This window comes from Euleptes europaea, chromosome 6 (genome assembly GCF_029931775.1).
Source record: "Euleptes europaea isolate rEulEur1 chromosome 6, rEulEur1.hap1, whole genome shotgun sequence".
Taxonomy (NCBI): domain Eukaryota; kingdom Metazoa; phylum Chordata; class Lepidosauria; order Squamata; family Sphaerodactylidae; genus Euleptes; species Euleptes europaea.
The window spans coordinates 89,312,058-89,340,009 of NC_079317.1; the positions used below are offsets into that span (position 1 = coordinate 89,312,058).

General features: G+C 41.8%; 1 protein-coding gene across 1 annotated transcript; it reads right to left on the minus strand.

The window, feature by feature from the left end:
- Positions 1–1,864: 1,864 nt before the first annotated feature.
- Positions 1,865–15,696, minus strand: SPTY2D1 (SPT2 chromatin protein domain containing 1). Its single transcript, XM_056850757.1, has 6 exons — positions 15,637–15,696; positions 7,445–7,559; positions 5,117–6,664; positions 3,614–3,773; positions 2,645–2,722; positions 1,865–2,096 (listed from the first exon to the last, which is right to left on the minus strand). The coding sequence occupies exons 1-6, from the start codon at positions 15,694–15,696 to the stop codon at positions 2,000–2,002; spliced, it is 2,058 nt and encodes a 685-aa protein (XP_056706735.1). The 3' UTR covers positions 1,865–1,999.
- Positions 15,697–27,952: the final 12,256 nt, after the last annotated feature.

Genomic DNA, 27,952 nt, shown 5'->3' on the forward strand with positions numbered 1-27,952 from the left:
CTAAGACAAAGCAGCTTTGTGTGATACATGAAGTATAGAGAGTTCTGTAAAAAAAAATGCTAGTGATTACAGTACAATTTTAAACAAAGAGCTCTTGTTAAATAACAAGTTAACTGTAGCAAACCACTTATACCAGTTGCCCAGAATTCTGTTTCAAGAAGGTACTGCAACGGCAAATGGCTTTCCAGACAGCTAAAAAAGCTGAATGGTTTTATAAGCAAAGGTACTTATTTCTCCATTTTAAAAAACAACCTTTAAACTCCACTTCCTCCCGTTTTGACACATGATTCAGGAGGTTGGATTCCTTCTTTCCGATATTTAATTTTCCATGGTAGGAACGAACAGTGATTTTTGCTGTGACAGAAGGTCATGGATGCTTGGGGAGTAAGAGATGAAACGCAGGATTGAAATTAGGATTCTGTATACACAGAAGCAGAATTCGGTAGGACAGAATGAACATGCAACCTCTTTCATCATGTATACATGGGATTGGATCCAGACTAAATTTCCACTGATTTTCCCCTTCCTACGGCAGACCTTTTATTAAGGCTCCTTGAACCCTAGGAGAAATATTTCAAAGATCAGTGGGAGCAAGGAAGAAGGAAAGTTGCATTCTGCTTATGGGAAATTTTGTCTGGATCCAACCCATTATGGGCTTTACTTTTGCTTGAACCAAAGTGTGCAAAGTTACCCATGTAACAGCTTGACAAACTGAAAAGATAAGACAGTACTTTTATTAACCAATGAAATTCAGTCTATCCAGCTGTCTAATCAGAAGAACACAGAATTAGAATGTTTACTGGAAAAATCTAGTACTAGTGGTAGTATATCCTAGCAGGCTCTGGAGTCATTAACATAATATGCCAAATCCAAGACTGCAGATGGGGGGGGGAAGGGTTAAAAATGTCTAAAATATTCATAAAATGTAAGAAATCCTTACAGATCTTAATCACAGAAATCATATAACAACATTGCACATTCATGTTTTCCAAGATAAATGTTTTATTTCTAAAAATTTCATCTTTTTTTTTGGCATAAAATTTCAGCTTGAAGAGGCAAAACTAATCATTTGGTCCTGTTTCTTCTTGAAAGAATTTTGGACACCTGCTGCCCAATTCTACCTTCTGCGTGGCAGCACAGGAGAGCATCAGGCACGGCACTCATCGCCGGCCTCCAAAAGGCTTCGATCTAGTACATGAGCAGTCTGCTAAATATGGAGACAGGGCTTTAAGCCCCACCCCCGCCACAGCATTATGTTCACAAGGCCAGAAAAAAGCCCCATACTACTACTACCAGCAACTGAGCTTAGCAAGGGGGTAGGAGAGGGCTTACACCAGCAGTTAAGATTCTGCTGGTCAGGACTCACCTCATACTGGATGCTGCTGCCTCTGCAGCGGAAAGAACTGGGCTACACACCAGCGAAACAAAACTGATCTTTCATCATCACATTACTGCTTTAGAAAAGCCAATGACAATACAGATTACTATTGCTTTCGACATCGATAACAGCAGCTACATTTTAAGTCTGTGCTTTATCTGAACAGAAAAGGGTGACATTTTAAGATCTGTAAGCCAGGACACACTGTGTCTTTTAAAAAGAGAACAGGAACAATATTTTTCATTTTCTAAGGAAAATGAAGAAAGCAGACTGGCATACTGGTGTGCGGGGCCCACTTGCCGCAAGCCAATGCATAGTCAAGTCAACAGTCTGCTGGTATCCTTGAACTGCTTTAGGCAGTAGTAACATTCATCCCACTATCTATTCCATCTAATATTCTCCATTAGTGCATTATTTATTTGTAAAAGAAACCTTGGCAAGTATTAAAAATAATTATCTGAGGGTCAACCAAAAAAAACAAAAATCACATTTCTGCATTTCCTCCCTAGTTTATTACCCTTTTGTATCAAACGTAAAACTAAAGCTGAAATCTGGGTCAAGCAGAAGAACAGAGGAAAAGAAACGGAAGAGCAACAGAAAACCCAAGTTATGGCAAACTGGTTAACGAGTTCTCAGCTTTTTGGCCTGCTTCTTGCGTTTTAATTCCTCCTCTTCACGTCTCTGTTCTTCTAGATCTTCTTGCATTCCAAGTCTCAAGCTGCAGAAGAAAGTTTCAGGTTGTGCTTGATTAAAACCAAGAAAAAGCAACACACACAAAAACATCCAAACTAGAATAAAAACCCAGGTACACTAAAAATACCTCACCAGACCATTTTAATCCATGTCATAAAAAAGCCAACTCAAATTGAAAGGTTTGACAATGCTTCCAAAAGATTATAATGGCTTCAGTTTTGAGTTCGATCCCCACGTAAGTCGGTTTCAGGTAGCTGGCTCAAGGTTGACTCAGCCTCCCATCCTTCCAAGGTTGGTAAAATGAGTACCCAGCTTGCTGGGGGTAAAGTGTAAACGACTGGGGAAGGCACTGGCAAACCACCCCATAAACATATTCTGCCTAGTAAACGTCAGGATGTGACGTCCCCCCATGGGTCAGGAATGACCCGGTGCTTGCACAGACCTTTGCCTTTTAAAGTTTTGATAAATTTCCGAAGATAGTAGCCAGTATCCAAGAAGATGCTTACGATCACTTAAAGGGCTTGTGCTTACACTATGAGTTGTTGGTTTGGTTTCCCCCCCCCCCCCACTCACCTCTTGGCTTCCTCCTTCTGCTGCTCTTTCCAGCTGCTTTCCATGTAACGCAAGGCATAGTCGCTTTCATCTTTATACCTGAAATCAAAAAGCAAATGTTAAATGCAAAAACATTCAGAGGTGAAAAATATAAAATCGTTTACTTCATAAGAATTGCATACATTAAAACCAAAGCAGATCATTTAAACTAATAATGTTGTTTCAGGATTAGACCAAGCCAATATTATTAATGGAGAATTTTTTTAAAAAAACTTTAAGGACGTTTTGGCACATGGAATGAAGTGCATTTAGGAAAGTTCTATATTTATCTTTTTCCAGCTACCCAAAGTACTGCAAGCCATACAAAACTCTCAGAGCAAATTGCAAAATGTATGTTTTGGGAAAACATGGATGTAAAAGATTAATTTAGAGTATTTTATCCATTATTGTAGGAGCCTCGTGGCGCAGAGTGGTAAGGTGCAGTACAGCAGTCCAAGCTCCGCTTATGACCTGAGTTCGATCTCGACAGAAGTCGGTTTTAGGTAGCCGGCTCAAGGTCGACTCAGCCTTCTACCCTTCCAAGGTTGGTAAAATGAGTACCCAGCATGCTCGGAGTAAAGGGAAGATGACCGAGGAAGGCAGTGGCAAACCACCCCGTAAACAAAGTCTGCCTAGTAAACGTCAGGATGTAACATCACCCCATGGGTCAGGAATGACACGGTGCTTGCACAGGGGACCTTTACCTTTTTTATCCATTATTATCATGGGCATAAATGATTGAGAACTTCTGGTCAAAACACAGTAATTGCCTGTACAGCTGACTAACTTCAAAGGTGAAATTTAAGTGAACGTATTAAACAGTATCACATAAAAAGCTGCACTTTCGCCTCCGACAATATCTTTTGATATTTTTCTACACTTCACATAAGCATTTTAGATTGTCATAACTATATAATAGTATAAATATCACATTAGAGTTCATTTTCTCACCTAGAGCGATCATAGCCAAATATTTCTCGAATATGTCGAGAGATTTCTTCTTGGGGCTCCCCTTCATCATCAATGAAGTCCTCCATTTCAGAATCATCTTCATCCTCATCCTCATATGGCCTTTTAGAAGTAATAGGTGGAAGAAGAGGCCTTGGAAAACCTAAGCAGAAAGATTTCGCAAGATTTTGTGCTGTGCTGATTTGCTTAATTACCAAGTCAATTTTTGTGATTACACATGGATAAAATTGTGTGCAGCAATGGCTGTAAAGTAGTGAAAGAACAAATGAACTAGTCAGTTTAAGGGGCTTACTTTGGAAAGTACAGAGACATTCAAGCTAGATTTCAGGGTCTCCAAGCCCCTGCCCATAATAAACATGGCAAATAAGGCACATCTATTTTCTTTTTATTTAGTCCGCTTTTCTCACTGAGATTCAAGGCAGATTATACAGTGTAAGAATGCATTTGCCATGTATTTGGTACAGTATCTTGTCTAAGAAACTGTGGGTTTGCAAAAGTATAAGACTCCGTTTAAACATCACTCTTTAGTCTCAAAAACCAAGTCTCCGTTTAACTCTACCCACTTTACATGTCATGCCAGACCTGGAAAACTAGTTTTGTTAATTTGGGAAGGATGTTTTGTCCTTTGAAAGACAATGTATCTTTGTGCGCCTGAAGTGGTTCAGCATCTTTTCTCTCTCCCAATCTCCCTATACCTCTTGGTATAAGGGCACAGACAGTGAAACTGAACCAGCTAGATCAGGAACAGCTTTGCTATAGGACCATAAGAGTTCAGCACTGGTTGGATCCAATGATTCCACTCTGCTAATACTGGAGACTTCTGTTGGTGGAAGCCAACACTGTTAACAGAAAAGAGTCATAGCATCCAATTCCATATCCCTGCCCCTGCTGATTGCTGCAATGATTAAGAAAAACTATTTGTCCTGGCTTGCAAGGCAAATAATTTTCTCAAGAGAACCACAGTTCCTCTTCTGCTCAACTGGAGCGATCCTTTCAGACTAGGGGAATTTAACTTGCTTCTACAAATTATCAATCACATTAAAAATTCTCATCTACAAGGAGCTCTCCTTGCTGGAGCCTTCCTGCTCTCACATTATGTGAATTTATGGGAACTACAACTCATGCAAGTTTACCTACACATTTATTAACCCAAGACTTGTCAAAACCTAAGCAGATCACCACAGTACCATCCATGTCTGCAAACACAGCACAAAGGACCTCCTGCACAACTTGCATTTTGATTTGTATTTACAGAGTTTGAAACTAAGGTTGAAATCCTGCACACATTTTCTTGACGCAAGTCCCAATGAACTCAGACAAACCCAACGTAAGATTAGAATGCCCATTGTTGTTTTTGGTGAGGACCAGAAGAAATACAGAAGAAAATACTTTGTTTAGCTGAGCATTTGAGACTACACCTTCAAAAAACTGCAATGTAACAAGATTTGTCTATCAACCTACTTATAACACAAGCTTTAAAGATACCTTGTGGGGGAATCCTAGGTCTTTGCTGTGGTCTCATTCCATTCACCTGGCCACTAGACAGTCTGGGGACCAGATTCTTAGATGAGATTGTTTCTGATACGACAGTGCACTTTGGTTTTACATTTCCAACTGAAGTGCTGCTTGGCCGGCCTGGGCCAGGCCCTGAGCTGCTTCCTCTTCCCAGTCCATTGTTCAGCGTGCTACTTGGCCGCCCAGGTCCTGTGCTTTGGCCACTACCAGGACGCACTGGTCCTGAACTGCTTCCTGGTCTGCCAGGTACCATACCTAAGCTGCTGCCTGGCCGCCCAGGCCCCACACTTGAGCTGCTGCTGCCTGGCCGCCCAGGCCCAACACTTGAGCTGCTGCTTCGTTGGCCAGATCCTGAGCTGCTTCCTGACCGTCCAGGTCCCATTTTTGAACTAGTACTCTGCAGCCCATGTCCAGTATTCAAGCTACTGCCTGGCCTCCCTGGTCCTGTACTCAAGCAGCTCTTTGTTCGTGGAAGAGATCCTCCTGTGCCTGAACTGCTGCTTGCCTGCTTGGAGTTGGAATGTTTAATACTTTCATGTTGGGCAGCAGTCACACTAGTTGGTTTCACATGGCTAATAGTTTTCTTAAGACTGGGATCTTTAACAGATGATTGTTTCTGAGCCCCATTAGCAGCAGTTTTCAAGACTGGGGTATGAGAATTCAATCGGTGTTTTCCTCCTCCACAGACTGGAGCTTTACTATGACTAGTGCTAGATGAACTTTTTAAAGGTCCCTTTATTGCAGGTTTTGCTTTCTCAGTAAGTTTAGGTTTGGAGGACAATGCTGGTGCTTTGGATTTCTTATCACTACCACTTTGGGAGGGAAGGCTGGATTTCTTATCGCTACCACTTTGGGAGGGAAGGCTGGATTTCTTTTCTCTACCACTTTGGGAGGGAAGGCTTCCTTTCGAGAAGGAATGTTTATCTGTGGAATGCTTGCTGTATTTAGCATTTAAGAACTCCTTCTGTGAAAGGTCTTTTTTGGAACAACTAGATGCCACATGTTTCATCTCTTTTTCTCCTTTCTTCTCCTTTAGCACAACCCCTTTTCGGTTTTTCCGCTCTAAGTATTCTCGCTCTCTTAGTTCTTCTGCTGTCATAGGTCTTTCCTCTGTCTTTTTTACTACTTTTATTTCCACTGGTTCATACTGTTTTTTTTCAGCCAGCTTTAGAAGATCCATAAAATTCAGTTGTGGGGGTGCACTCTTGGGAGGTGCCTTTGGTTTCACTGATGTCTTGGATGGCTTTTCATCATAATCTTCAGATTCATGCTCAGATTCTGTCTGACTATATTCAAATTGCTCCATTTCATCACCTGTCATACACTCCACTTCTTCTGTATTTCTATCAGATCTGCTTTCACAAGACTGCTTTCTTTTAGGTTTCTCTTCAACAGGAATGCCATTATAGCCACAAAAGTTGTCCTTTGTTCGTGAAGCCATAGCTCTTGCTTTTCGGTCATGTTTCAGCTCCACACGCTTAGCTAAAAGTTCTTCTTTTCTTTTCTTTTCCTCTAGCTCTGTAAAAGAAGAGCATTTCTATATAAAAACTCTATGAACAAGGAATCTTTGACAGCTTGCAGTGTATAAACCCTGAATAATATAAGGCCATAACCAGCCTCGAGATTCTGAATGTACATTTTCTTAGTAATAATAATAATAAAAAAACAGATTGAACTCCAATCTCTAACTAAACAGCAAATGTAACTCTGACCTCAAACAAAGGTGGGTTAAATAAAATTAAACTTGAAAATAACACCAACATTTTAGTTAGCCTAAGAAGTAAACAACTAGTTTGATGTGTCTAAGAAGACTTGGTGATTGTGTTTCTTGAACAGCAGGCCACATGGCAATCCACTTTTGAAATTGAGGGGACTTCCAAAAGGAGTTTGTGATATGGCTCAGAGATCTGCTGTTCAGAGGAAAAAGTTTTTAAAATCTCATTTGACATGCCCAGTATATATCTAATGTAGCTTTTTGCAAGATGGACAGAGTGGTTGAGGGTATTTTAAAAATACTACTAATATGGCACTATTTTTAAATTCACTTTAAAAGAAACAGAAAGCAGGTCAGTCTCCAACTACTTGTGTACGTAAATGCATAACAAACTCTCCCCCCACCACCAAAGGCGCATCAACTTTTTACAATTATGCCATTTCTTTAATATGATTCTGGAAGCCAATGCAAACACACATGCAAAAGAAAAGGAATGATGACACAATATTTAACGACTCGTAGAGATAAGACATTCCAAATGATAACATTCTCCAAGGAGGACAAAAACTAATTGTAAAACATACCTTTTTTCCTACGGTCCGCCTCTTGTCGCTTGAGGAATGCTTGCACTGCTGCTGAGTGGACACCTTTTACTTTTGGATCCTTTTTTGGGGGGCCTACTGCCAAACTGTATCTTCTCTGCAATAGAAAGGACGCTTACGGTAACTACGAAACCTAATACATGTTTTAAATTAATGAAAGCTTTTTTAAAAAAGCAATTGAGCTTAATGCAGCTTATGTTCTATAACGCACCAGAAGAAGTAGCTCTTTAAACCCACCACAGTGAAAGCTTGCGTTCTCTTGGACTGCTATGAGCCCAGGTGCAGAAAGGAGGAGCAATATTGGGAAGCTTTCAAAGAGAACAAGTACTAAACAGAACCAAAAAAGTCAAAAGATTTCTTCGAATAAGCCATGACAAGCATGCTTGGGTTATGCTGCAAGAAAAAGTTCAAGTGACTCATATTTCCTTTCTTAAAGCTTCTGGGTACTGTCAGATCGGGGAAGAGGTCAGAGCACTTTATCTTGTCACACTGAGATAATACCCAGAAGCACAAGTTACTCATGTTTCCTCTCACAGCTTCTTTTGATGTCTGAAGCATCACTGAGATATACAGAAGCAAAGACCGAAAGGAGAACCAAGAAAAGTACATGCTTTTCCTTAAACAGTTCAAAACATCATTACAATCAAATCTGTAACTGACAAGTATACTCCAAATAAATTACAAGCTGTTTTATGCTATGAATCGTTGCTTATGCTTTGCTCAACTTTGCTTTGATTGAAATTCCTATGCCACAAGATGAGGAACACTAGAATGAACCCTACACATTTTAGCTTTAATAAAACATACAACTTTCATAATAGTTCCACAATGCGTGCCCGGAGAGTATGTTCAACTCAGTTCTTTGGCATTCCTCCCCCTTTGCTAACTCCACTATACTTTTATAACCTGACAGTCCCTTCCTTCCAAAGAGCCTTTTTTGCTCGCCCGTTTAAATGCTGTACCCTCAGCAGTATTAAATGGAAGATATGGCAATCTACCATACTCTGACAGACTCATGCAATTGCTCATGCAATTCAAAGAAAATTGACACATTATCTCATACAATGATGGAATGACCCCTCTTTAAACACCACCGAGATAAATGGATCACCCCCATATTGGCGAGAATTCCTGCCCCCATAACAAGAGACAAAATAGTCCCCTTTTTGCTGATGGATAGAGATCCAAATATAACATTGGCTGTGGCCAAATATCTCTCCATCGTGTTTTCCTCTAAGAAATAACTGCTCAGGACCTATGGGGTCATAGGACCAAAGAAGGAAAGGACAACTTTCATAAATTCTACAGCAGTTGTCCTGTGAAATTACATGCTAACAACACTAAATGAACAGACCAGATAAGCATGGGCATTCCCCTCCCTATGGGACAAAGCAACAGCGCCAATCAGCCTTCAAAGAGTTATCCAAAAGCTTGTCCCTCAATGAAAAAACGCACAGGTCAAGCTATCCCGGCATGTATTTTAAAGCTGTAAACAGTGATTATCTCTTTCTGAGCAGCACCAGCTGGCAATTCGATGGCCGAATGCTACAAAAATGTGCAAGCTGGCACTGCTTTATCACAAAGCATAGGACCTTCAAGCGATAAACACGGTTTAAAAACACAAAACTCTTTAAACTGTCATTTTGAAACTGGATTACATATCTGTAAAATACGGGCAAAAATCAGCCTTATAACAAAGTTGGTTTCAAGGTTGGCATTTATTCCCTCTTAGAAATAGAATAGAATATGTATTAATACAGCACAAGCCAGACTACAATATATATACTCTTAGAAAGAGCAGCTTAAAAAAATTAGAAACCTGAATATGGATAATTTCATTTAAAGAGATTTGTTAGAAATCATTAACAAGTTATACTCCCAGACAGAGGGTACTACTTGACAGAGGTCTGTTTATTGGACATTTTAGTACATTTCCCTTTAGGATTATTGGTTTTGAAAACCCCCCTCAAACTAAGACTTTAAAGAGCACCAGGTTTCAGCTCTTTCATATGCTACTGAACACCAAAGAAATCACTCAGCTTTGACTGAACAGCAGTCATACTGAAAATGATCTACTGCCCACAAAGAGGCTGAAAAAAACTATTTTTTGCTATAGTGCCTCACAGTTAATATTTAATCTATTATTTAAACAAAACAATTTTCAGTATTTTCAGTGCCACAGTTTGACCTTTTAAAATCGTTTATATAAGACATTGACTCTGGCCAGTGTCGATGAGACACGCCTGTGTGCACTTGTACAAGGATTAGTTTTTAAATATAGCCAACACAGCTGACCGTCAGACAGAGGCACCTGCAGTTACAACTGATCAGACAAGGTATTACAAGCTCACTAGCTGCTTCATTTTTGAAAACAGCTAATTATTTCTTTGCATGGTTTTCCTCAGGGAGATGAACTAATAGGTCTATAATTTTAGCGGGGCATGATGCAATACTCCTTTTTTAAAAAACTTCACATCATACACCCGCACATAAATTAGCAAGAACTCACATTCACGTAAGGAACAATCTTCAGTTCTAAAATCCTTCTAGTCCTCCAGTAAATTTCAAGAGGAACCGCTTCTGTTCATTTCTTAATAGCTCAAAATGGGTCTCAGATCTGAAAGTACTTACAGAACCATGTAATTTTACAGCCCGATCCTACCCCGCAAGAGATCACGCTCAACGAGGTTTAGCTAAATGGAATAGCGGCTTAACTAAATGGAAACTAAATAGTTCTTCTCACTAGAAGGGCCTGCCACCTTCATTTATCCCACTCATTCTAGAACCCGTCTTGCATCCAAGACTCCTGATCAGAGCCCTTGGAGCTCATTGAAACAATAACAAACAATTCTAAACTTGCAGAATGACCCAAGAACTCAATAAACAATTTAAATAAATGGAATTAGGATATTGTAGTTATATAATACTATAGCTGATGTTCAATATATACCAAAAGATGTCTGAAAGTATGAGAGGAACTCTCAAGTGCAAGTACTGCTGTGAATCAAAATAGGATCACTTTGGTGCAACGCTACAGAAACTGAAGACCATGTTTAAGAATCTGAATGTTTCTTGTTAGGCTGTGTGGTCTTTCAAAGGAGGCCTTTTGATGCATGTAGTGGCTATGTCTATTTAAAAAATCTTGTGGCATCTATGCTAAGATTTCCCATGATGTATTCGTTGTTCAACTACATCTGAATCCAGCATTGGCCTAATGTTTTAAAAATATAATACCTAGTGCATCCACTTTTCTGAGTTCACTGTAGCAAAAGGGTGAAAACGCACAGTCACTTTAGCCTCCTTTATTCCCTGTTTCAGCCAGGATCGAATGCATGCATTTCGCCGAACGTGCGTTCGATCCTGGCTGAAACAGAGAATAAAGGAGGCTAAAGCAACCATGTGTTCCCACAACAATGGAAGAAATTTCCATTTCTTTCAATTCAGCTGACCCATGAAGCCTTAGGACATTGTTAAAACTTATCAACTCACCTTGTTAATGAGGTAAAGATAGAAAAAGATGGCTTCAGTGGACAACATGAGAAATGCAAGCTTTTCTAAAGGACTAGCTCAGGACATAACATTAGAGACCTAGAACTGGTATCCAAGTCAAGATGCTACCTACCCACTAACAGCAAAGAAGCGCAGCACCTGTGTAGGGTTCCCTATGGGGGCATAACTTGAATCCTATTCCCTACCTCCTTGGCAGTTAAAGAATTGTGGTGCCAGGCCTTTGTAGAACACAGAATATTTATGCATACCTTCTATATCCCTTGTCCAACCCTGCCTAATCCACTTAAACAAGAAAGAGGAATAAAGGACACTGGACAGATCTCCCTTTTTGGTACAACCCTTGCATCTTAACTGCTTATTTGATGAAAGGGAAAAGCAGGAAATTATGGTTCAGTCAAATCCAATGGTGCATTGGACTGAGCCCCAGATATTTTATTTATGCTACATTTGCTTGTTTTGGTATACACTGACGCAACCAAAGAAAATTCTTCCTACCGGAATTAAGAGGTGTAAGTTTTACTAAAAGCTGTTACATAATCCTCATAATTCTCTATTTTGACGAATATTAAATCTAAAAAATCAAGAAGGTGACACAGATCTGAGGAAATTCTGCCTGCAATGTTTCTGTTAAAAAAAAAAAAAGGTCAAAAGCTCTGATTATTTAACCCAGTTAGTCTACTGCTCTTGAACATGATATTGCCCTAGTATGCATGCTGCCTGAAACTTCTTTGATAAATTAACTCAATGTTCTGATACGAACAAAGCTAACCCTAAGAAGAATAAAGAGGATATTTTAGGTAGACACAATTTGCACATTTCAAAGAGAGAATAAGCATTTATTCTACCAAACACGTCAACTAAATTGCTGAGGAATAATAGAAGAGTTGGTTTTTATACCCCGCTTTTCTCTACTGAAAGGAGTCTCACAGTGGCTTACAATCACCTTCCCTTCCCCTCCCTACAACAGACACCTTGTGAGGTGGATGGGGCTGAGAGAGTTCTGAGAGAACTGTGACTGGCCCATTGTCACCCAGAAGGCTTCACATGTAGGAGTGGGGAAACAAACCCAGTTCACCAGATTAGAATCTCCAACTCTTATCCACTACACCACGTTGGTTCTCCTTCTAGAGCAGGGTCCTCTTATCTTTAACTTGATTATTTCCTAGAAACTTCTGCATTACTCAAATACAGTTTTTAATACATAGATACTGAGTTAAATACTCATTCTGGATTCTGAGTTACAGGACTTAACTCTTGATTTCCAAGACCATTTTCAAACATCACAATTCTGCAAAAAACCAGGCTTTACAAAATCCAATTTATTGTACCTGTAACACTGGCTTATATCCTACCACTTTGCTCTGAAAAGTATGATGCCTTCCTCTACGCAAATGGCTCTTCTTTTGGAGGAAGGCTCAGGCTAGAAGAAGGCTTCAAACTTTACTGAATGAAGTGGTAGGATATAAGAAATAAGTTTTAGTAATTCTTTTTTTATCCTGTATTATTTAACACCATTAGTGGATAAGGTATTTCACCAAGCAGTATAAATAGCTGATTCCACATCCCAAAGAGCCTACCCTTAAGGTTCAACAGTGCAGATATGAAAAAGAGGAGAGGATCAGGTTGGCGTGACAGAATGGGAAGGAATAGATAAAGGAAAGGGAAGTGAAGGACAAACATAAAGAAATGCAGGTACATATACCTGGGTTTCTTTACAGCTAGTGATTTGACCAGAGAGTTAAGCTAAAGCCTTCATAAAAGTATGAAGAGGAATTTGAAAGGATGTGGGAAAGAGATGCAACTCCATGAGAGCCCTGAGATCACCCAGTAAACTGGCCTTTTTCTATAGTCAATTTAACACAATGATCTCTTGGTCACCATGATGGTGAAATTACTTCACTTAGAAGACCCAATGATTACAATAAAGTGTTCTCATTTCATATACTCTGGGAAAGACTCTTGCTTATGAGTGGTCTCTTTGCTTCTTCTTTTTCTACACTTTTCATAGATGCTTCTGATAAAAAAGCAATACACCTTGACTCCCCTCTTAGCAGATAAAAATACACGGGAATAAGTAAAATCTACAGTTAAACAATTCTGCTGCCAATCTTCAGAATCATGCTGGAAAAGCCCCTGATTTCTCTACCACAATAATTATAATTCTCACATAAAAATCCAACCCTGGTTGGTGAACCAAGCAAGAAGTTCCTTGAACGCTCCCATCCGCTGTCCTTAACCTCATATTTTCCTTTAGCTTCAAAACAAACAAGCAAAACACCTTCTAAAACCTTGACACTATGTAGATACAGGTCAATGGAAAGCCAAAAATGGACCAAAGAAAAATAACTGGTTACTAGAGTTAGTCAAAGCATTGCGGCAGTATAAAGAAGTATGATCAAAACTTGTACAAATAAGCACGGCTTTTAAAATGTCCTACTGAGGATCTTCCCCTCTTTCCTCCTCCTGTGACTCCTGTTACGTTTTTTTCTCATTGTAGCTTTCCTGCTTCTTTGAATTACTCTGACATCTGAACCAAGAACAGTTTGAAGTGTTTCAATTGGGAGATCATTTCGTGGAGGATTTGAAATTGCAAGAGAAAACGAAGGGAAGAGTGGGATAAAAAAAAACCAGGACCCCCAAAACAGTTTTACCGGCTACCAAATACAAGCAAAAATAACTAAGAAAGGCCCTGCTGGATCAGACCCAGGCCCATCAAGTCCAGCAGTCTGTTCACACTGTGACCAACCAGGTGCCTCTAGGAAGCCCCCAAACAAGAGGACTGCAGCAGCATTATCCTGCCTGTATTCCACAGCACCTAATCTAATAGGCATGCTCCTCTAACTACAACGTGTCAGTTCTCTCAGCCTTGTTTTGTGAAGGGATTTATCCATCAGCTGGAAAGAGGAGGAAGGGATTTAGACATGTGTGTGCAAGCAGTGGAGTCTGGGTAGCTTTAGCCAGCTTCTAGCCGTTCCTTCTGGCCAAGGAGGCCGAACGAGTGCAAGAACACATCACTCACTATGAGCTTCGGTCTGTAAACCTAAGTTTTTTTTCACAGTTCTTTGTTCGCGTATGTTGCCAAGCAGGCTCCCGACCGGCTGTCAGCAGATGACTGAACAACAGATGATAACCTTTGGCTGAATCATATAATTGGAAGGGACCACCAGGGTCATCTAGTCAAACCCCTGCATAATGCAGGAAATTCGCAACTACCTCTCCCACACACACCCTCAGTTACCCCTACTCCATGCCCAGAAGATGGCCACGATGCCCTCCCTCTCATGAACTGCCTAAGGTCATAGCATCAGCACTGCTGACAGATGGTCATCTAGCCTCTGCTTAAAAACCTCCAGGGAAGGAGCACTAACTGTTAGAAAATCCTTCCTAATGTCTAGACCGGTAGTTCACAAACTTTTTGGGCCACCCCCACCTTGGTTCCACAAACTCAACCCCAGTGCCCACTACCCTATAAAAAACATGATTCAAAATAAGGGTTTGCATGACTCACTAAAGAAGATAATAACAATAAAAATTCAAAACAGTAACAATGAATTGCACACCTGTTCAAAATCAGATTAAAGCCTTTTACTTGAAATCTATTCAACAAAACTGATGAACTTGACCCAGTGGTACCAGCTCTCCAAAGTCTGGGGGGAAATTCTGATAGTTTCCACCCAAATTTGCCAGCATGGTGCCATAGCTTGATCTATTGCAAATCAGGGAACAACACAATTGAAGGGACCCACCTCCAGCACCCCCTGCTGCCCCCTTGCCTTAGTGCTCCTTTAGGTCAAAGTTTCTTAAACTGTGGGTCGTGACCCCATATGGGTCATGTGACCATATGGGTCATGTGACCCCATATGGGGTCACGTAACTGAATGTCGGGGGTTACAAAAAATTTGGCAACAGTAAAAGGTTATATGTATACCAAATAATTGTTTTAAAATAATGTTTTACGGTTTATTATCAGTAAATGTACACCTATTTTATATACCCTGGGTCACGTAACAAATTTCTCGGGCGAAAAGGGGTCACGAGTGGGAAAAAGCTTAAGAAACCCTGCTCCAGGTTTTAAAATAATGTTTTATGGTATATTATCAGTAAACATATACCTATTTTATATACCCGGGGTCACGTAACAAATTTCTCGGGCGAAAAGGGGTCACGAGTGGGAAAAAGGTTAAGAAACCCTGCTCTAGGTTTTAAAATAATTTTTATGATTTATTATCAGTAAACGTATACCTATTTTATAGACCCGGGGACACGTAACAAATTTCTCGGGCGAAAAGGGGTTACGAGTGGGAAAAAGGTTAAGAAACCCTGCTCTAGGTCACCCCACTGCCCCCCAGGGGGTGGGACTGCCCACTTTGGGAACCACTGGGCGAGACGGAAACTCTCTCGACTCAATTTCGACCCCTTGGTTCTGGCCACGGCCGCCCTAATCCCGAGCAACTGGATCAGCTGGAGGAGGAGGCGGCGGCGCGCTTGCAGGTGGGGGATTCGCCACCTGCCCCTGAGGAGAGGGGGCAGGGCCGCGGGCCAAGGGGACACCCCCGGGGCTGCTTCCCTGGAGCCGGGGGGGAGGGGGCCCGTCCCCCCCTACCCCTCCCCGCCTCCCACCAGCCACACTTCCCACTTCCCCCCCCCCCGCACTCGGCCCTCACCGGCACGGAGCTGACCCCCTGCTGCTCCGACGCCATCATCAGGATCTCGTTGAACTCCATCCTGGGGCTCCGCGACACACACCCTTTCCCCGCGAGGCCCGCGGGCTCCGGCGACGGGTCCCCCCCACCCTCCTCAGAGCGGTTCCCTCCTCCTCCTCAGAGCGGTTCGGTGCCCAGCCGGCTGGAAAAGTTCCTCTCTCTCTCGCTTCCCCCCCCCCTCCGCGCTCGCACTTCCGGCCCCAAAACGACTCTCCCCGCCCTTTAAATCAGCTCGTCGTCATCGCCTCTCTCTCTCTCGCTCTTTCTTAAAAAACCAGACGTCATTTCCGGCAGGCCGGCCTTTTGCGCCAGCCATGCGAATCATCCCCGCTTCCGGAGCGTACGTGGCCACGAACGCCCCACGTGACGCGAGCTTGGCTTTGGAAGCGCGTCTTGACGCGGATGAATGCATGCCGTCGTATTCCCTATTACTCTGTATGGGTGTGAAAGCTGGACAGTGAAGAGAGCTGACAGGAAGGAAACAATTCACAGTGGGTAGCCGTGTTAGTCCATACATACACATATATATACATAATTCACAGTGGGTAGCCGTGTTAGTCTGTCTATACATACATACATACACACACACACACACATATATATATATACATATATATACACATGTACATACACACACTCACACATATATACATACACACACACATATGTACATAATTCACAGTGGGTAGCCGTGTTAGTCTGTCTGCAGTAGTAGAAAAGGGCAAGAGTCCAGGAGCACCTTAAAGACTAACAAAAATGTTTTGTGGTAGGGTATGAGCTTATATTTATATATACACACACACATATACATAATTCACAGTGGGTAGCCGTGTTAGTCTGCCTGCAGTAGTAGAAAAGGGCAAGAGTCCAGGAGCACCTTAAAGACTAACAAAAATGTTTTATGGTACGGTATGAGCTTATATTTATATACACACACACATGTACATAATTCACAGTGGGTAGCCGTGTTAGTCTGCCTGCAGTAGTAGAAAAGGGCAAGAGTCCAGGAGCACCTTAAAGACTAACAAAAATGTTATATATATATATATATACATATACATACACACACACACACATATATATATATACATAATTCACAGTGGGTAGCCATGTTAGTCTGTCTGCAGTAGTAGAAAAGGGCAAGAGTCCAGGAGCACCTTAAAGACTAACAAAAATGTTATATATATATATACATATACATACACACACACACACATATATATATATATACATAATTCACAGTGGGTAGACATGTTTGTCTGCAGTAGTAGAAAAGGGCAAGAGTCCAGGAGCACCTTAAAGACTAACAAAAATGTTTTGTGGTAGGGTATGAGCTTATATTTATATATATATACACACACACACACACACACACATATACATAATTCACAGTGGGTAGCCGTGTTAGTCTGCCTGCAGTAGTAGAAAAGGGCAAGAGTCCAGTAGCACCTTAAAGACTAACAAAAATGTTTTCTGGTAGGGTATGAGCTTTCGTGAGCCACAGCTCACTTCTTCAGGAGGAAAATAGATTCCTTTGAAATGTGGTGTTAGAGGAGAGTTTTACGGATTCCGTGGACTGCCAAAAAAAAAAAATCAGTGGGTTCTAGATCAAATCAAACCTGAACTGACCCCAGAAGCTAAAATTACTAAACTGAGGCTGTCGTATCTTGGTCACGTCATGAGACGACAAGAGTCACTGGAAAAGACAGTCACGCTAGGAAAAGTTGAGGGCAGCAGGAAAAGAGGAAGACCCAACAAGAGATGGATTGACTCAATAAAGGAAGCCACAGCCTTCACTTTGCAAGATCTGAGCAAGGCTGTCAAAGATAGGACATTTTGGAGGCCTTTCATTCATCGGGTCGCCATGAGTCGGAAGTGACTTGATGGCACTTAACACACACATACACTTAACGCGGAGGTTGCTCTGCGTGCGGGGGAAGGAGCCGGGGGATCTGAGAGATCTGACCCCGCCTTTAAAATGCTGAGATCGGGCGCTTTCACACCTCCTGAAGGATGCACTTTCTGTCCACCTTAAGGGGTTGTGGATTTTGAAGTTTCGCACAGTGAAATCCAGCTGTAAAGTGGATGGGAAGTGCATTTGTTCATAAGGTTGTCAACATCCAGGTAATCAAATATATGCAGCCACTATGACTATAAAAAGGAAAAGAGGAAGACCCAACAAGAGATGGATTGACTCAATAAAGGAATCCACAGCCTTCAATTTGCAAGATCTGAGCAAGGCTGTCAAAGACAGGACATTTTGGAGGACTTTCATTCATAGGGTCGCCATGAGTCGGAAGCGACTTGACGGCACTTAACACACACTTAACGTGGGGGAAGGAGCCAGCGGATCTGAGAGATCTGACCCCGCCTTTAAAATGCTGAGATCGGGCGCTTTCACACCTCCTGAAGGATGCACTTTCTGTCCACCTTAAGGGGTTGTGGATTTTGAAGTTTCGCACAGTGAAATCCAGCTGTAAAGTGGATGGGAAGTGCATTTGTTCATAAGGTTGTCAACATCCAGGTAATCAAATATATGCAGCCACTATGACTATAAAAAGGAAAAGAGGAAGACCCAACAAGAGATGGATTGACTCAATAAAGGAATCCACAGCCTTCAATTTGCAAGATCTGAGCAAGGCTGTCAAAGACAGGACATTTTGGAGGACTTTCATTCATAGGGTCGCCATGAGTCGGAAGCGACTTGACGGCACTTAACACACACTTAACGTGGGGGAAGGAGCCAGCGGATCTGAGAGATCTGACCCCGCCTTTAAAATGCTGAGATCGGGCGCTTTCACACCTCCTGAAGGATGCACTTTCTGTCCACCTTAAGGGGTTGTGGATTTTGAAGTTTCGCACAGTGAAATCCAGCTGCAAAGTGGATGGGAAGTGCATTTGTTCATAAGGTTGCCAACATCCAGGTAATCAAATATATGCAGCCACTATGACTATAAAAAGGGAATTACTATGTATGGGTGTGAAAGCTGGACGGTGAAGAAAGCTGATAGGAAGAAAATAGATTCCTTTGAAATGTGGTGTTGGAGGAGAGTGTTACGGATACCGCGGACTGCCAAAAAAACAAATCAGTGGGTTATAGATCAAATCAAGCCGGGACTGACCCTAGAAGCTAAAATGACTAAACTGAGGCTGTCGTATTTTGGTCACGTCATGAGACTACAAGAGTCACTGGAAAAGACAGTCATGCTAGGAAAAGTTGAGGGCAGCAGGAAAAGAGGAAGACCCAACAAGAGATGGATTGACTCAATAAAGGAATCCACAGCCTTCAATTTGCAAGATCTGAGCAAGGCTGTCAAAGACAGGACATTTTGGAGGACTTTCATTTATAGGGTCGCCATGAGTCGGAAGCGACTTGACGGCACTTAACATACACTTAACGTGGGGGAAGGAGCCGGCGGATCTGAGAGATCTGACCCCGCCTTTAAAATGCTGAGATCGGGCGCTTTCACACCTCCTGAAGGATGCACTTTCTGTCCACCTTAAGGGGTTGTGGATTTTGAAGTTTCGCACAGTGAAATCCAGCTGTAAAGTGGATGGGAAGTGCATTTGTTCATAAGGTTGTCAACATCCAGGTAATCAAATATATGCAGCCACTATGACTATAAAAAGGAAAAGAGGAAGACCCAAAAAGAGATGGATTGACTCAATAAAGGAAGCCACAGCCTTCGATTTGCAAGATCTGAGAAAGGCTGTCAAAGGTAGGACATTTTGGAGGACTTTCATTCATAGGGTCGGCATGAGTTGGAAGCAACTTGACGGCACTTAACACACATACGGCTATAAAATAGTAACCACCAATGACACAATTTTATACTTCCGTTTGTAATTTGTTATTTTCACAATTTCACAGGCGTTTTCCTGCTATTACAATTGATCTCCAGCCCATAGATCTCAGTTCCTAGAAGGTTGGACCAGAACCAATGGGTTGAAATTAAATCAGAAGAGTTTCCATCTAGACATTAGGAAGAATTTTTTAACAGAGCTGTCCCTCAGTGGAACAGGTTTCCTCGGTAGGTGGTAAGCGCTCCTTCCCTGGAGGTTTTTAAGCAGAGGCTAGATGGCCATCTGTCAGCAATGCTGATTCTATGACCTTAGGCAGTTCATAGGAGGGGGGGCACCTTGGCCATCTTCTGGGCATGGAGTAGGGGTCACTGGGTGTGTGTGGGGGAGGTGGTTGTGAGTTTCCTGCATTGTGCAGGGGGTTGGACTAGATGACCCTGGTGGTCCCTTCCAACTCTATGATCCCCCTGGATAAAATGGCCACTTTGGCAATTGGACTCTATGGCATTGAAGCCCCTCCCCAAACCCTGCCCTCCTCAAGCTCGCCCCCAAAATCTCCCACCGGTGGTGGAGAGGGACCTGGCAACCTTATTTATTCAGGATGTGTGAAAGCATCCTTAGTTCAGTGCCCTGGGACTTTGTAGCTAGGGTTTGTAGCTAGGGTTTTGAGACAAGAATTGTATCTTTAGACAGCTTTGTTGTGCTTCCTTTGTGATTGGCTCTGTATTATGTCCTTGTTCTAGTTTTGCCCAGTGTTTGTTGATAGTTTATCCGCTCCTTGTTTTCTATGGTCTCCAAATTTAAACATGAATAATTGGATTTTTAAATCAGTGAGAACAAAGGTACAGTCCTTTTGCCTGCATACTCGGAAGCCAAGCCACTTGATTAAACCGTCCTTAATTCTGAAACAGATTGCAGTAGCTCAGGTCTCGGTCTATGATCAAGTAGAAAAGCATATTTGCATTTTTGAAATGCCTATGCATTCTTGAGAGAAGGGAGGTGGGGGTAGTTACCAGTCTTGGAATTTTATTTTCTTGGTCCCAATATTCTCATGTTTTTTGTATTCAGAATTCGGGGAGAAGGGATGGATAGAGAAGAATTCCAACCTCATTTTTTTTCCAGGTCAAGGCTTGAAATTAGGTAGAAAAAACATTAAGGGACCTGTATTGAAATCTACAAGACCCAATCCTGCCACTTGTTTAAGTTTTGGCCCCTCCCACTGGTTGTTATAAGCCACATACCTCAGCTCTGTTTCTAGCGAATGCTGTACAAATTATTTGTTGTAAACTAGGTTTACCAGAACACAGAAACGACGATCCAGAACCGGGATCTCCAGTACCAGGATGACTGCTGCCATCTTTCTTGAAGCCTGGCAAATGTTTTTTTCCTGTTTGTTTTACGTGGGTAGGGTCAAGTGGGGCTTTTTGAGTTTTTGATGTTTATGGTATAATGCTGACAGTGGCTTTAAATTCTTTACCTGTGCAAATAGGTAAAATTGGTTAGCTTTACAAGTCCTGAATTTGCATGATGGTCCAGCTTCCAATATATATAAGGTAAAAAGGTAAAGGTCCCCTGTGCAAGCACCGGGTCATTCCTGACCCATGGGGTGATGTCACATCTTGACGTTTCCTAGGCAGACTTTGTTTACGGGGTGATTTGCCAGTGCCTTCCCCAGACATCTTCCCTTTACCCCCAGCAAGCTGGGTCCTCATTTTACCGACCTCGGAAGGATGGAAGACTGAGTCAACCTTGAGCCGGCTACCTAAAACCGACTCCCGTCAGGATCGAACTCAGGTCGTGAGCTGAGCTTGTACTGCAGTACTACAGCTTACCACTCTGTGCCACGGGGCTCCTATCCAATATATACAAACTAATTCTAACTAATTCTAATACATATACTTTTCTATTTACAATTATATGTAGAAATACATACATGGGTTTGTCCCCTTCACAACTTGTTTCAATTGATTTTTTTTATTGGCTTTTGAGGGGGGTAACTACAACCTGAGATAGAGGTATAGAACTCTTTTAAAAAGCCTTGGTATATTTTATTTTATACATATTTTATGAGATGCATAAAAACCACAGGTGCATGCAGGTGTTTCATTCCTGCGCCTTTAGACTAAAACAGAAAAGAGGCATGTAAAGGATCTTCCAATATTTTTTAAAAATCTAGCTAATAGTTTGAGGTTTTGAAGATTGGGGAAGGGTTGCACAATGAGAATGACAGACTCTCTCCTCTCATGCATCCTTTGTAATTCAAAGTCTCTTAATTGTCCATTCCATTCTTATCATCATACACAGGTATGGGCAAGGCCATTTGGTTCATTATGCAATCATCTTTATGCTTTGAGCTGCTCTTTATTACACTGATGTCATCACAAAAACAGCAAAAACATGCCTCCTCATCAGCCAACTTGCTGACAGTCTTCACATGGCCTTTGTTTGGTATCTGAGCTCCTGAGGTCACCTGGTTAAGCTGCTTCCACTTAAGTAAGGTTCATCTTTTCCAGCCTAACTGGTCCTATAACAAGCCAAATTGCTTGACGCCAATGAAACAATTTTAGACCAGAGAATTGAGCTGAGACAGATTCCCCTCCCCCCATGCTCACAATGGTAGGAAACTTTTTAAGCAGCATTGCGCTCTTTGAGGAGTCTTTGTGGGGTTATGGGTGAGCTGTTTTTTGAGGTAGAAGCCACCATGTTTGGTTAAGTTTGGGTACATTTTATAGGCACCCAGTTTTTCTCCATTTGGGGGTCCATAAAATCGGACCCCCTGACCCAGTCTTCATAAAACATGGGGGTTCTTGTAAGGAGAGGCACCTGCATCTCTGCTGAAAATTTGGTGCCTCTCCCTTGAAAAACACCCCCCCCCCCAGCCCTGGAAAGATTTACCATAGGGTAACATGGAGCCGTTCCCTTTAAAAGTTAAAGGCGAGACTTATGTAAAGTGCATTACAGCAGTCTAGTCTTGATGGATCCAGGTAGCCAGATTGTCCTTATTAAGATGGGGTTCAGCTGAACCCCAAAATGTCCTTCTAGACCTCTGCCTTTCCAGGGTTTAATTGTGCTTGCAACAAATGCCCTTCTCTGTCAGCAATGGTAATCTTAGGGATGATGTTCATTTTTCACACCTAACGCCATCAAAAAAGATGTACCTGGTCCTGAGTACCAGGAATGGAAAGTGTGATGAAACCAAGGTACGATGTACTGCCTGCACATGTCTTTAGAAGAAGAAGAGTTGGTTTTATATGCCGACTCTCTCTACCACTGAAGGGAGAATCAAACCGGCTTACAATCACCTTCCCTTCCCCTCCCCACAACAGATGCCCTGTTAGGTAGGTGGGGCTGAGAGAGCTCTATCAGAGCTCTGACTAGCCCAAGGTCACCCAGCTGACTTCGTGTGTAGGAGTGGGGAAACAAATCCAGTTCACCAGATTAGCCTCCGCCACATATGTGGAGGAGTGGGGAATCAAACCCGGTTCTCCAGATCAGATTCCACCACTCCAAACCACCACTCTTAACCACTACACCATGCTGGCTCTATGCTGCCATCAATGTAATGAAAACCCTTTTGACTGTAAGTATCCATTCGTTTTTAATTTTAAAAAACTGATTCACCTAACAACTTTTTCAGAAATGATGCTTCTTAAAAAGAAGACGTAATTTCTGCTAGAGAGATGGCTATAGCTTTTTGTGATATAAAGCACTGGCACAGATGTCGGCCAATGGTCTGTTGCAATAAAGTTATGGATGAAACTCTGAAACTGCATTTGGGTAAAAGAAAAAAAAAATGGAAATGTCCTAGGGCCCTTTCCCATTAACTGTGTTATGAAGAAACCGCATGCAGACAGCTGCCTTTTTGTTGTATCAGGGGATGGTGTAATGGGAGCAGTGCATCTTTCCCTCTTGCAGGGCAGAATGGTCTGTCTGGTTCTCTGTTAGGCTTTTAAGACGAAGCTGGTGAAACTGCTGAGTCAGTTACAAATACATTATGGCAGGTTTTGGAGAAACTTGATTTCTATATAGAAAATGCTTCAGTGCCTGAAGGAAATGGAGTTTTTCTTAAGAATGATCTGAGTCTGATTAAGGACTAAACAAAGTGATATTGTCGAAGGCTTTCACGGTCTGAGTTCATTGGTTCTTGTAGGTTATCCGGGCTGTGTGACCGTGGTCTTGGTATTTTCTTTCCTGATGTTTCGCCAGCAGCTGTGGCAGGCATATTCAGTGTGACTCCTCTGAAGATGCCTGCCACAGCTGCTGGCGAAACGTCAGGAAAGAAAATACCAAGACCACGGTCACACAGCCCGGATAACCTACAAGAACCAATAAACAAAGTGAGTTTATTCAGAAATCACAAACTTGGTAAACGACTGAGACAGGCTTATTTTTAACTAGCATCCATAACTAACAGGGTAACAAGCACCGTGTTAGTCCTCTCTTTCACTGTAACAAGAAGGAAGAAGAAGGGTACATTATGGGACCAAACAAGAACACAGGAAGAGAACGGAGAAGGATCACAACCTTTCTATCTATCTAACTCTCACACTTGCTGCCCCCTGCTGATCTTCCTTTCTTTAATCAATCTTTGTGCACTAGACATTGTATTTCCAACAGTGCCAAGCCTAGGGTTGCCAGGTCCCTCTTCATCATCAGCGGGAGGTTTTTGGGGCAGAGCCTGAGGAGGGTGGGGTTTGGGGAGGGACTTCAATGCCCTAGAGTCATTTTCTCCCGGCAAACTGATCCCTATCGGCTGGAGATAAATCATAATAGCAGGAGATCTCCAGCTAGTACCTGGAGGTTGGCAACCCTAGCCAAGCCTCTTGCCAGAGTTAGGGCTCTTCTTTGCTTATTTGACTCTATAAAAGATAAATATTCTGCCGGTGCTAGGATGAGTCTATTTCTGACTGGTGCCCAATAGGCCAGGGAACTCGGAAGCTCTAATTGTCTTTCTATATCAAAAATCCTTTGTCTAACTATCAGCCTTACCTACTCTCTGTTTAGCTCTCACAAGAACTGAGGGGAAAGGCAGAGGCACTCCATTTTTTTTGGTAGTCTGCTTCCACCATTTTAAGTAACCAGTGTTAAAGCTATGTTTAATGTTAACTGATGAACAGTGCAATCCTAATGGGGGGGGGGGTTAGTTGTGGCGGGCCCAGGGACGGTGCATCTGCGCCACCTCCTGAGGGGCTTGAGAAGACAATCACCATACTTTTTTTGTACACCTGCTCTTAAACCACTTGAGCCCTTAAACTATACTACCCAGGTATCTGCTAAAATAGTAGTAGATCTTGTCCAGAAAAAGAAGCTACATGTAAAACAGTAGCAACAATATCCATTAAAATGACCATGGAAGACGCAAAGGTTGAGGAAAGTCACTATTACAATGACTCCTTAATTGAAGAAGAGTTTGTTGCGGCAACTGAAGAAATATGCATTTGCAACAGTGACTTCTGGATTCTATACAGCTTTTACAGATGCCTGCGCTTTCACACATGCTAAATAATGCACTTTCAGTCCACTTTCTGTGCACCTTAATGATAATTTGCAAGTGAATTTTGCCATGTCACTTAGTAAAATCCAGCTGCAAAGTGCATTGAAAGTGGATTGAAAGTGCATTATTTGGCATGTGTGAAAAGTGCCGATTTGAGTGACGTCCTGTGATTAGGGCATGAATAGAGAATTTGAACACTGAGTGGAATATTATTTTGGAATGCATGATAATTTTGCATAAGTTTTGTTTTCTGAACATCAATAATGGCTCTGCTTCATTGTGCTTCTGTTTCCTGGAATGGAAGAAATAGGAACTCATCTCTTGTTCTTTCTGATCACAAGCGCCTAACTTCCATAAGGTGTATGGGGAACAGGAGGATATATCACATGTGAAGTATAACAAACACAGAACAGAACTACTATATGAAGTATGTGTTAAAATATTGAATTGCATGTAATGTTTTATCTCCCTATTTTCTATTTCCTTTTCGATAAAATGGTAGTTTGCTTAAACAGGTGTATATAGCAACTTAAGCTGGTTTTCTTAAAAACAAAAGGCAAGTCTCTAGTAACTGGTGAATCAGCAGGTGGCACCCTTTCCTCAGTGCCGATCTAGTGCACCAGAAGCAAGCTATACTGTCTGTATTTCTGATGTGTGTGTGTTAAGTGCCGTCAAGTCACTTCCGACTCATGGCAACCCTATGAATGAAAGTCCTCCAAAATGTCCTATCTTTGACAGCCTTGCTCAGATCTTGCAAATTGAGGGCTGTGGCTTCCCTTATTGAGTCCATCCATCTCTTTTCCTGCTGCCCTCAACTTTTCCTAGCATGACTGTCTTTTCCAGTGACTCTTGTCTTCTCATAATGTGACCAAAATACGATAGCCTCAGTTTAGTCATTTTAGCTTCTAACAGCCTTGCTCAGGTCTTGCAAACGGAAGGCTGTAGCTTGGTTTATTGAGTCAATCTATCTTATGTTGTGTCTTCCTCTTTTCCTACTGCCTTCAACTTTTCAGACTTTAAAATTGTCTTTTCCAGTGAGTGTTGTCTTCTCATGGTGTGACCAAAATATGAATGGAATTTCACCAATCACTTGTAAGGGATTCTGCCACAATTTAAAATATGTGCTTGTTGGTGCTGAGCTGGCTAGCACATTTGAGAACCCTTGTATAAATAAAATAAGTCCTAGCACAACCCTAAAACTGACAGAAAAACATGAAATCAGACGTATTTTCATCAGATCAGTATAAAACCAGCAGCTCATAAGCCTGGCAAGTTTGAGGGGAACAGAAGCTCTTTCGAGAAATCTCTGCTGCTTATAGCCACTAGCCTAATTTCCAACTGCTTCCCATGGCTATTTGGAACAGTCTCTCAATATATGGAACAATATTCCTCAGGAAGCAGGAATACTCTTGTTCTCAGCAGAGAAAACAAACAATTCTGTTGCTACCCTCTGCCATGTTCCAGATCCCGAAGGGCAAAAACAGCACTAACTCAAAACATATGAAGGGTATGTTCCTAATATAAAGTGTGACATAGGTTACAATATTCACATTTTTTTTACAAAAGGAAAATGAAATTATGCTAGAGTGGGGGCTAATGGGGCCATTGCATTAATACCACGATATAAAAGCCTTTTCACAGACTCCTGTTTTCCAGAAATGTAGACCATCTACGGCTGTGTCGAAAAGCTCCAGCAAATTTGCAAGTCAGATATATAAAGAGCATGGCAGTCACGAATCTGGATTAACTGCCATAGTAACTGCTCTGCATTTTATTTGGTTCTCTGTTAAAATAATTTCTGGCAACTTCTGTTGACACCCCTGGAAATCAATAAGAAATATAGTAGCAAACTGGGACCAGGAAGGGTGGGGGGGTCAGAAAGCTTTCTAAAGTATTATTCCCAGGGCATCCTGGATGCCTGTCAAATGAGTCCAAACAAAACTTGCCCCATATACGGAGGAGCTCCACAATAACTGGCACTTGGAGTCTTTTGAAAGTCTTATGCATTTAGAGAAGGAGATTAATGGGACAGAGCAGGATGAGGTGGAATTGCAGCTAACTTGCATTTGTTTAAATAATGTATGTTTTTCTTAACAGAATTAATCAGTAGCTGTTTCCCTTTTAGTAATGAGCCATTGGGCCCATTTGATGTTACAAAGCCACAAGCAGAAGACTGCTTTTATTTAAAAACAGATTTTTATCTTTATTGTTCTTCACATTAACCATCAGGTCCACAAAGTATCCCTGCCAGCACTCAGACTGTATTTCATGTCACTTTGCCGTCCTGAAAGACCAATCTTCCCATACATGCATGTTATTTTCTCCTAAAATTGTGAATGTTGCTTTTAAAGTGTTTCTTAAACGATGAACTGTATTAACACTGAATCTGTTTTTGGTGAGACGTTGGGTGCAGAGGACTAAATAAGAACAGCTCTTGGAAAACAGAGCGCCAATAGAGCATTGCCTTGCATGAGTGAAACACACCCTTAGTAAGCTTGTAGAGAACAGCCCTGGCCAAATAATGTCTTTCAGTGCCATATAATTACTTGTAAGATTCCTGATATAAAGAATGCCTCTTTTAAAACAGCTCTAGTTCCAGGAACAGAGAATTGTCTAATATTAGTGCATCACTCAGGATCCAAGGGGAAAATCAGTGCCTGTAGTGCAGAGGCTTCTCAGAACAGGACAACGTTGAATGGAATAGAATGATGGATGCTGTGGAGAAATGCATTTCGTTTTGGGGCTACAAAAACCCTTCATTTTAAGAAGTTTCTGTTGGTACAAAGATAGAAAACAGGAGAGAAGTTCATGGTTCTCACCCCACATCCCATTGAGAGCCCTCTCAAGTACCCAGTGCTTAAGGCTTGGATTCTAGCTAGCAGAGAACAATCAAAGGTCCATCTCATACCATGTGACTCCTTGGAGAGACTTGAGGAGGGCAAATACCAGATAGAAAGGGAAGGAATGACCCAGAGAGGAGTG